Below are 11,326 nucleotides of genomic sequence, written 5' to 3'. Positions count from 1 at the left end.
GGTGTGTCGGTGAGCCCGATGTAGCATTTTGTGTCATCATTTGAGTGGACAGTGGCTTTGTAGATGATGGATGAGGTGAGGCAATTTCCAGAGAGTGGACATTCATCTTTTTTCCTGCAATTGCAGATTTTATCTGGCTCTTGTTGCTTAGCAACCAGAAGCTGTTTGTTGTGGGCTCTGATTATACTGCCCATGTTTCTTGAGCAGCTATAGCTGACTTTAACATTGTTCTTGTTGAACAGTTTGTGCAAAATGTTACCACTCGGAAAATGTTTCTTTACTAGGTTAAGGAATGATTTTCCGATGTTGGTTTTAACTCCTTTGCTGAATCTGCTTCTATTACTTTTTTGGTGCAAAATAAAATGTTGACTTTGTAACCTAGTGTCTTTGATTACTTATTTATATTGCTCTACGTGTGTATTGAGCACTTTCGTCTTCATGATCTGGTTCAAACTAACCACGCACATTTGTCTGCATAAATTATATGAAACTTTTTTTTTTTTTTTTTTTTTTTTGCATAGATTGCATTGCTTTGTTTTGGGTGAGTAGGATGAGGCTCTATCATTAATGGACCATTTGATATTGTATTGTGTTTTGCTGTCTTTTAGTTTCCATATGAACTTAGAAAGTTCTGTGCTGTTTCTGTGTTTTGGTGTATTGAATGTGTGCTTATGATTTGTATATCGAGTGTGTGCTTATGATTTGTATATCGCATTTAATACCCGATACACAAAGATGTTGATGATTCACAGAGTGGATCTGTAGTGTAGTGGTAAAGATACATTTACAATCTCAAGGTCCTTGGGTGCTCCTCTCTGTGTTTCTTAATGAGCTTTTAAGGGTTCAGTGGGTACTAAAGGTTTTTTCCCGTACCCTTCCATTTTCTTTTTGGTGTATTAAAGGCCCATTCAGGATGGCCCCAATAAAAAAAGGTATATACCTTCCTTCATCCAACTCTGGATGAGGAATGTTGCTGGATATCCCTTGTCCAGTTGGGAAGGTTGCTCCATAGAAAACAGTTGTCTGGAAAGTGGTCGCCATCCATACAAGTACCACCAGGAAGGCGGTCGTAAGCCACCTAGCGCAAATTTTGCGGATGAAAGTGCTGTTGATAAATTGTTGTTGCGGAAGGACAGCTGCTAGTGGTTGCCCTAGCAGGAGGAGGCAGAGCCGTCGGAATCTCGCCGGCTGCACCTGCCTCGTCTGGACCACTTTAAAAAAAATATCTGTTGCCTATATATTATTTACATTCATTATTTTTTACCACAATGATATTGAATCATATATTTAAATAATTACCGTCAATGTGCGTGTTTTTGTAGTGCACTATGTACATTTCACACCCCTGTTATAAATCAATTAAAAACCTTTTTGACAATATTCTTAATTTTAGTAGTTAATTCTTAATTTTAGCAGTTAATTCTTAATTTTAGTAATTAATTCTTAATTTTAGTAGAAGCAAGTGATAGATATTTAAGCAGTAACTGCTGTAACTCAAAGACTCCTGTAATCATGTGAAATTATGAAGAAAGGTTTTGGTAGGCTGTGCATATATATATATATTTTTTAAAATCTAAGTCTTAAACTATTTTATATATTTTTTTCTTTTTTACTGATTTTATTGTGATACTGTATTTATAGTTTTCTGTATTTATTGATATGTAGGCCTATAATGAAATGTTATGATTGTTTTAAAATTATAAAAAGCAACTGATACTTAAACTGCTGTAACTGTAAGAAAATAAGACATATCAACTGTGCTAAATCTTAAACTATTTTATATATTTTTTTTCTTTTTTACTGATTTCATTGTGATACTGTAATTATACTTTTCTGAATTTATTGATATGTATAATGAAATGTAATGTTTGTTCTGATATTATTAAAGTCATCCAATACTTAAACTGACATATCCACTGTGCTAAGTCATCAGACCAGGATAGGCCAGTAGATAATGATTTCTGCGAAGAATGTTTAACTTTTATTTATCCGTTTAATCATATTACACAAAACGAAGATTTTGATTAAACCGCATAAACCGCAGCGTATGAATCTTCATAATTATAGTATTTTATTAATTTTGCAATAGGTTATAACTTTGATAAACCTTCAACGTCAAAGTTGTTTGCTGTGAGAGTGAGAGACGAGACTGATGTTGAGAATCCTAAAGATGGACAAGTAGTTGTTACTGTTAATGTGGCCGACGTGAAAAATGATCAGTCAAAACCAGCAGCAAATGGTATTTTATTCGGTATTTGGCTGTTATAAGTAGATAGGAGGTAGAAACCCCTAAAATATATCAACCACCCTTCTAGAATAAAGGGTGGGTGGACAAATTGCAAATAAGGACAGTCTTGGCCCGTAGGGGGACAGGTGGCCACGACTTTTGTAAGTCGTATCTAATTGATTTTAAGGAATGCAATTTACATTTATTTCTACACTACATTTAAAGAATTCGAAACAGAGAGGTCCATGGTGGGACTTTTACTGATGAAGTGTAGAGCACCTCAGCCCCGCCATGGTTGGGGGCTGAGGTAAAAAAAAAATTTTAATTATTGCACCTCTAGTTCGCCGGAAATGGCACTCTCAGGCATAAATTTAAATTTAATTTCTTTTTTTCTCTACTTAAAATTGTTAATAATTTAGGAAGGGTCGGCCGGGGGCTCCTCTTGAATCCGCCACTGAAATACTCATCATAGAAAGCAACGTTCGTATTTGCTCGGTTTTGTTCCGGAAATACCCACCACACTTGAAACAGAGCACAGTGAACAGACAAAACTCATGACATTCGTAATTGTTAATTGACATTCGTAATTTTTAATTGTCTTTCATTCCACTCGCTTGGGAGAATTGATATGATGTCCGCCTACTTTGACTAGTAGGAGGGACGTGTCCCCCACCGATCGACGCCTATGCTCTTTAAAAATGGAATGAACAATTATTAGTTGTTTGGCTCGGACCTTCAATCTTGAGGTTGGGAACCCTCGTTGTGCAAGTCGTTTGTGTCCTTGGGCAAGATACTTTGTCGCTGTATCCAAGGAGTATACAGTACCTATGCTGGAAAGGTAAAACAGACTTGCTGGGTGGGAATAGTGGCAGACCCCGCAGCCTTGCACAATCTAGACCAAACGCCATAGCAAAGAGATTGTCATTCCGGCATGTGTGAGGCCAGATCTTTCGGTTTTGACATTACTTTAGTTATTATCTTGCAGGACATTTTGGAAGTGATGCAGACCTAAAATACATGTACAATGAAATTGTTACAAATATGGAAAGTAATGTGAATGGTTCACCCAGACATAGAGCAGCAGGAAGTATCAACGAACATTTTGGGGGTCGTATCTCAGTAAGTGCAGGTCGGAGTTACCCTTATTTTGTGTTCGAAATTCATGTTAACTTATTGCAACTGCGTTTTTCCGACTCGAAATTTTATACTGAACAAAAAAAACATTGCTGCCAATTTTTTCGCGGAGGTTAAGTAGCCGCTCTTGGTAAAAAAAAGAAAGATAGCGGACGCATTTAGTCAAACATGGGAATATGTGGTATTATTCGAAAGACAATCTACATTAATTACTTTTTTCAATTACACCAAAGAACTTAAATAGCAGAAGAATGAGCTGTTCCGAGTATTTGCATTAAAATTGATGGAACATCGGCCCTCCCGCGATTGGGTTAAAATTTGAATATTTTACTAAGTGGAGAAACTACAGGAAACAAACGAACCAGAGTGGTGCCTTTATCATTACTATATAGCGCCGCTGCGCGGACGTGGTAAAATTGCTCTCCGTGTACCCTCAATACCTTTCGAACGGATGTTCCACTATATTGGGAAGCTGCTCTATCTTCTGCTATTTATTATATTTGATTACACTTATTAAAAAAAAAATACATAGTTGCTGGCCTCTATTGGTGAAAATGTAACTTTCATTGTACCTGTACTTACATTCATCCTGGTTTTCTCAGTTCTAGGCTTTTAGTGTTGTTTGTAAATTGTAACCATTTATTGTAAATAAGCTTTAAAATACGATTCAAGTCTATAAAGACAACGTCTGCTAAGATATGGGAGCCCAATATTTTACCCCTAATTTGATAAAAATGAATTGGTGACAAAGATAGGACTCCGCATACTTCAATCTATAGATTCCAGGCAAAAAATAAAAATAAAAAAGCAACTCCATACTACCAGTGGTTGGCAATTTATAGGAACCTTATAACAAATGTTTACACTTCATATACATTCTTATGCTAAAGATCAACATTTAATGATATTTCGATGAAAGTAGATATAGAATAGAAAGATGCATGTTCTAAACAGCTTTAATAAGACAAGTGGTTGCCAAGAATAGGAAACTTTACATTTTCACCCCTAATATTTAAGCTAATTTGCATAATATAAAGATGTGCGTGACAAAATATAGTGACTAATTTTTATCCAATTAGGCATGCTTAAAAAAAATTAAAATAATCATAAAGTTCTCACGGTAGGCTTCTTAGACCAGCAAAAGCTTCGAATTTATTTTAAAATAGTGTTCCTTCACTTTTATATCAATTCAAACATCATTTAAATTTATTCTATATATATTTATTATTATACAAAAGTATATTGCTAGTTAATATTTTTTTTATGAAATTTTTTACCAGGCTTCGGATGAAATATCTGTTGTAGATGCTAACCTCGAAATGACGATAGCATTTGCTGCAAACGGAGATGAACCTGATTATTACTCCATAGACTCTGGCGAACTTGACCCGGCATCTTCTACTGATGCCAGAGGCCCACGAATCAGAGCTGTAGAAAATAGACTAGCAGCGAATTTAGCCAAACAGACTCCAGTGGAAAATCATAATTCTTGTAAAGTCTACTCATATATGTATATGTATAGGAAGAAATTAGATGGTATAGAAGAGGAATATGTGAATATTAAAAATTCCCCCAACCGGGATTAGAACCCGGAATATTTTGCTCTCTATACCCACTGAGCCATTGAGGCTTTTGCACTCGCTTGATACTTGCTTGATGTTCTTGGGTCGGTTGGTAAGTTTTTAGCTATACTCACAGATTCCTTTTCCCTACCGTTTACAGTTATTTGCATATATTACATGTATATATACATTTTATGTTGTAAAATTTGAGAAAAAGGTTCAATCAGAACAAAATAATATAAATATGTCTCTTGACAAACCTGTTGTCACTATTCTTGGGAAATATAATAAGTTGTTTTTTTTTACCTTATACTATTCAATTTTTGGTGCGTTTATTGAAATAAAAACTTTTCAACCTTTTTTTTTAGGTGTGAATGAAACGCTACCGGACAAACCTCTTGATAGACTAGGGAAAAAAACCACAATATCACCGATTTACAGCTGCTTCCACTGATTTGTTAGATACACCGGAAAACCTATTGGATGCAGCTGACGTATGCACCTACCCGTCAATCAGACAACCATTTAACGTTAATCATAAATCACAATTTCAAAACTGATCAGTAACTTTATACGGATTATATTTTCTGTATCTCAACGTTTAGAATACATTATACTATGCTCATTTACTATAACAATAGAAACTATGTATCTACTTTGTCATATTGATTAAATAATACGGTAAATGACGATGAAAACGTTAACCTTTATACATATACAGTCTGTCCTTAGAATGTCTGTCTGTTTCTAGGCAACCTGACATTGACATTTATTATAGATAGCTAGACAAACTCGTAAGAACAACTTCAATTCAATGCAATTGAAATAGACTTTTATATTATTTACATCGGATTCCATTTTTGAAAAAAGGAGGATTTTGTGAAAGAGGGAAATGCTAAAAAATTATACGCCAAATAAAAAATAGACATGAAATACCATTTATCGTGTGGCACTTGCAGCAAGCGTGCTCATAAATAACAAAGTATAAATAATGTTTTTAACTGATTTGTATATGTAAACAAAAACAAAACACGGATGCAACACAATGATGCGGAATGCGGTAAGCGAATTTTTGTTATCGTAGGTAAGTTAAGCAAAGAATAATGAATTATTCATTTGGAGTGGCTGAATGCATTACTAGCGCATGCGCAATCTCGTTTCGCTGGAGTGATCGCTGTAGCTTTTTCACGTCGCGGTGAGCGAAGTTGGGATTCACTGTGTGTGGGGTGATAATTCCTCCTCATGCTGTAATAAATTATAAGCAAGCTTACATTAAATTACAGTAAACAGGACAAATAAATGGGACCTAGCATAGGCCATATATTACATATACTATATCTAGCTTTGGCCTGCTCCCTCTCTCTCCCTAGCGCCTACGCTATGTCAACAGAGTATTAGTACAGCTTGAAGGCCGAAGCAATCTCAACTTACTATTATTCTTATATGTTTTGTATTAATTCTTATTAATTCATTATTCATATATAAAAAAATAAAGGATCGTCAGGCATGGAACACACTGGCGGCTACACATACACAGGTACATACCATACTCTAGAATTCAAATTGAAAAAAAAAAAGAAACGACTAAAGAAACTTACTATATGCAGAAGAAAGACATTGAGAGTTTCTGTAATTCCTTTTCTGGGTGCTCCCATCGTCATGAGTCTGGCCTTCCTGGCACCCCATCTTCACATATTGTAATATATACTGTGTAATTGTCACTATTTAATGTTACGAAATATATACTGTATTCGTTATTAGGTTTGAATTGATACTGATGTATTTTTTATTTTAGTACAACTCCAAGTACTGTATAGCCTATGAGGCTTTTAGATAACCTAGTTGCAAATACAATTGCATACAGTAATTTGTTGTAGGAAGCATATCGTAAATATACACATACAGGTCAATATATCCATTATAATAGCTTTGCCCCATGGAACCATAGATTTGTAGTTTAGTTTCAAGAGCCCACAAACTGTACTCCCGATAAGCTACAAGCAGAACTTTGTAACATTATAAAATTTACGTCATGGAATGGGTACCCTTTAAAAGTTGTTAACCATGTACTCAAATTAAATGAACTTAAGTGTATACATAGGCCTACTGATGATAGCTTGATTAAGAGTTGGGTTAGGAAAGGCATGTGAAACCATTTTTACATAGATGCTTAAACAAAGTAAAGAAAAACCTAGTTAAAGAGGTAAAATTCATACCATATGGCAGTACAAAAGTGTCTCTCATTTTATATCTAGCTCTTCTTCTCATACCTCTCATTACTGTGTATCACTTCTTGTTACGTTGTGTTGTTACAATAAACATAGTACCCACCTACAGCTACAGTTGTTTGTGCATTATTTATACCTTGATGTTGAACCATCACACTGGCGACGAAGATTTAATTTAATTCACTTTGACGATTCGGAATACGTGTTGGAAATTATGGTTAAAGCATGGAGATCTTACCTTCCTTTCCGACTTTTGATTTACACGCTGATGGGGTGCTTGCCCAAAGATGGGAGAAGTGGATCGAGAAGCTCGAAATCTTGTTTGTGGCAATGAACGTCACAGACAAAAAGCGCCAGCGAGCGTTACTTCTGCATTATGCTGGGGACTGCGTCTACAATGTTTTCACGACAATCAACGACACTGGCGACACATTTACGACCACCAAGGGGAAGTTTAAAAAGTACTTCGAGCCCAGAAAAATTATTGCATATGCCATATATACATTCCGACAATTGAAACAAAGCCGGGACGAGAAAATGGATGCATTTGTCACTCGGTTGAGACAAGCTGCCCAACATTGCAATTTTGCAGACGCAGATGCGGAGGTGAAGAATCAAATAATTCAGAACTGTGCTTCTCAGCGACTCCGACGCAAAGCTCTAAAGGATACAACGCTGACGCTCACAAAACTAATCGAGGAGGCTAGAGCTATCTGAGCAACATGCCAAAGACATTGAAGGAGAATCAAGTAATGCTGTAGCAGCCTCAGGTAGGCAGTATTCGCTATTTCCAGCCTTTACAAATTCAATTACAAAATTTATTGGCATATGCTCAGATACAACCCTGTTCTCAATATTCATAAATGTAATAATATTAAAATAATTTACATTCGTCAATATATAATCCACTACACTTTTTCCCTGATAATTTATGAATGTGAATGCTTTGGATAATTCTCTGCATATCCTGCCATTAACAATTCTTAACTTAGTTTCTTTACAAAAATTTAATAATTCTTTACCATATCCATTTACCACTTTATCTTCATTAATTCTACACGGTAATTCTATGTCTACATTATACACCTGTGTGTCCCAGTCAGTCGGGCACTCATCGTTAGTAATATAATCATTTTCATTCCCTGTTCTACCATTAAAACCACCCATTACGATGATTTTATCTTTCTTAAAATATGAGCTAAAGTATGAGTATTCGTTGGATAATATTTCAAATAAATTGCCATTGACAGAATATTGTGAGCCAGTTGGATGGCGGTACACGATAGCCACGATTATATGGTCTGGATAGTTAAAATCGATTTTGATGCGAAGCCAAATAATATTTTCGGATGAACTAGGTAATTCTTCAACAAAAAAATGTGATTTAAAATTGAAGAATACCTCCGGAGTTCCGTTCGGTATTTGAGCGTTTACTTTTCAGTTTCCAAAAACATTCATAATCATTTATAATCTTTGCTTCAATTGAATTCAATTCAATTTTTATTCCGTCCATATAAATGGAAAATATATTGAGTACATTTCATTTACAATAATAAATTTTAAAATACATTAAAATTACAGAATAAGACATTAAAATACAACACCAGATTCACAAACAACACTAATGCTCTGTGGGATAAAATGTGATATATATAGCATAAAAAATACATCAAAAATTCCTAAAAATTAAATAAAAATTTCTATACTGTACTGTGACTACTTTCCAAAAAATCTGATGAAATTTATATATTTATTTTGAATTCTAAATTTATTCATTATATAATCTAATTGAATAAGGTACAAATGATTTGTTATATCTCTCAGTTCTACATTTAATGGATCTATACAGATTGTTTCTCTTAGAACGTAACTTGCAGTAGTTATTATACAGCGGGTGTTTTACATCCTTAAGAATATTAGTGGTTTTGGAATTGATACGTTTATGACAAATTTCCATCAATGAATAATTCTATTCCCGTGATTTTACTGGATTTCTTCAGAATACGTTGTATGGAAGTTTTTTCTACTTCTCTACATTTACCATACCAGGCAGCACAACAGAAAGCAATGAAACTTTCAACAACAGCAGTATAAAATAAGTTTAAAATTGACTTGGCAACTCCAAATTTACCGAATTTCTTAAGGAAGAACAGTCGCATGTTACCTTTACTAATAGTACTTTTACTTTGTTCAACCCAATATAATTCATCATCAATGATGACACCACGGTATTTATAATTGTTAACGGTTTCGATCATGGAGCCGTTTAGATAGAGTGGTTCAAGAGGAAATGAATTTTTCCTAAAATCAAATATCATCTCTCGGGTTTTCTTTTCGTTCACAATAAGGCTATTTTCTTTGCACCACTTAGAGAAAGCATATACTTCTTCGTGATATTGCATTTCAGAGTGTCTGTCATTCAACAGACCAACAATTGCTGTATCATCAGCATATTTAGATAGTAAACATTATTTGCACTTGACCTACAATCATTTGTATATAAAATGTATAACAATGGACTGAGTACACAGCCTTGCGGTGTTTCTGTATTAGTAGTTATAACATGAAAAACTTATGAAATCAAAATTTTGTAAATATGACACTAATATTAATATCGTTAATTTTATCAATAAATCCATGTATATTCCAGAAAATTAAGAAAATTCAATTTTCTGATAGAGGTGTTGTCATAATTTATATACATGTTAACATTAACATCGTCTTTTGTGTTATTATTGTGTTTATCTTTACTATTTTTAACATTATCTTCATTGTCAATAGTTGTGTTATCATTATATTTACTATCCTTATCATCGCCGTTTTTGTAATTTTGTTATATTATGAAATTGAATGTATTACTTTTCAAACTGAGAAGTCTATTGAAGTAACAAATTAAGTAATACGGTATATAAGGAGTATAATAGTCCTACTGTGTTATTCTATCTTCCACGGTCATATTCATGGATTAAGTTCCTGGAATCCAGAAACCAATCTGTCTGTATAAAAGTTAATATAGAATCTCTTACCGGTATAGGCCTATATAAGTTCCAAATAACAGCTTGTGCACTACTCTATTAAAACCTTACAGAGTTGTATAATAAAATGACTTCTTAATTGAGAAGAAACACCGCCTTAGGCTGTAGGTGTGCCGTTCGCTATTTTTTTTCCGTACATAACTTGGGGACCCCTCATGAATTATTCATTAACTCAGTAAATTTGTTCAGATCGTCGTCTTCGAGACCGTGGGTTGAGGCTCCAAAATCGGCTTAGTTTACAAATTCGGTGACCCACCGATCCGCGCTACTAGGCATTCGCACAAAAATGTCAATATACTATTTTATTGAAACATAATATAATTGTCGGCAATCGTAAATTTGGGGAAACTGTAACCAAAAATGAGAATTTATCTCCGAAAAAATAATGTCGTTCTCGAAAGCAGTACCCAAACACACCACACTTACCATACCTGTTAAGCATTGATGAGGCGCTATTAGCCAATCACAAACGTTCTTGTAAACTCGGTAACTAATGCAAACAATGTCGCGAGGAAAGTGACAATGTGTAGCCATTTGGACGAAAGTTCTCCGGTTTTAGTGGAATATTTCAATATGATATAAGTATACCAGCCTTTAAATAAAATACATTGGTAATAGTTGTAAGATTTTAGAGGTAGTAAATTGCATTTCCCGTCTTCTGTCGACTCTCATACCGTAGTTTTTTAAGCCAAAGTCGACCGTGCTGTACTGAATGTGTATTGTATTACTTGTCTAGGCCTACATATGCATAGTAGGAAGGGCAAGAAGTAATGTTCATCGACTTTGAATGAGACAGGAAATTCCTGTAAATATATAAATATATTTTGATTCTATTTGGAATTGCTTTTTGTTGTTTTTTTTTTGTTGTTTTTTGTTTTCGTTTTTTGTTTTTTTTCTATAATTAAAAAAATGTACATTTTAAAAGAAAACTGAGGCTGAATTACTTCAAAGAATAAGAATACATTGAGGCTGATGTAAAATTTCAAATGTTTTTATTTGCATGCAATGTAAATAAATAACATTAATCAGTATTTCTTGCCATGACTGTTGATTTTTGTTTAACTGCTTGAAGACCTTGATAATATGGACTGAATTAATGAATAAAAGTAAAGCAATTGATGATTCCAATAAGGTGAAACA

The 11,326-nt window shown here is 34.2% G+C and overlaps 2 protein-coding genes across 2 annotated transcripts in view; both read left to right on the top strand.

Annotated features, from left to right (window-relative positions):
* Positions 1-7,246, top strand: part of LOC117103999 — a 9,500-nt gene extending 2,254 nt beyond the window's left edge. The window contains exons 2-5 of the mRNA XM_033244652.1: positions 2,090-2,239; positions 3,213-3,346; positions 4,642-4,852; positions 5,292-7,246. Of these exons, the coding sequence (XP_033100543.1) occupies positions 2,090-2,239; positions 3,213-3,346; positions 4,642-4,852; positions 5,292-5,377 (581 nt within the window). The 3' untranslated portion in view covers positions 5,378-7,246. The remainder of the gene's footprint in view (positions 1-2,089; positions 2,240-3,212; positions 3,347-4,641; positions 4,853-5,291) is intronic.
* A 130-nt stretch (positions 7,247-7,376) lies between these two features.
* LOC117103993 lies at positions 7,377-7,868 on the top strand. The gene has a single exon (XM_033244644.1). The coding sequence runs from the start codon at positions 7,377-7,379 to the stop codon at positions 7,866-7,868; it is 492 nt and encodes a 163-aa protein (XP_033100535.1).
* The last annotated feature ends 3,458 nt before the right edge of the window (positions 7,869-11,326 follow it).

The sequence above is a fragment of the Anneissia japonica genome, unplaced genomic scaffold, assembly GCF_011630105.1.
Source record: "Anneissia japonica isolate Jap-2015-1 unplaced genomic scaffold, ASM1163010v1 scaffold2167_len242483_cov200, whole genome shotgun sequence".
In the NCBI taxonomy this organism is placed as follows: Eukaryota; Metazoa; Echinodermata; class Crinoidea; order Comatulida; family Comatulidae; genus Anneissia; species Anneissia japonica.
Note: the sequence above shows the minus strand (reverse complement) of the source record. Positions and strands in the feature narration are given on the sequence as shown.

Coding starts and splice junctions, on each gene's coding strand:
- LOC117103993 (XM_033244644.1), top strand. CDS start 7,377: ATGGAGATCTTACCTTCCTTTCCGACTTTTGATTTACACGCTGATGGG.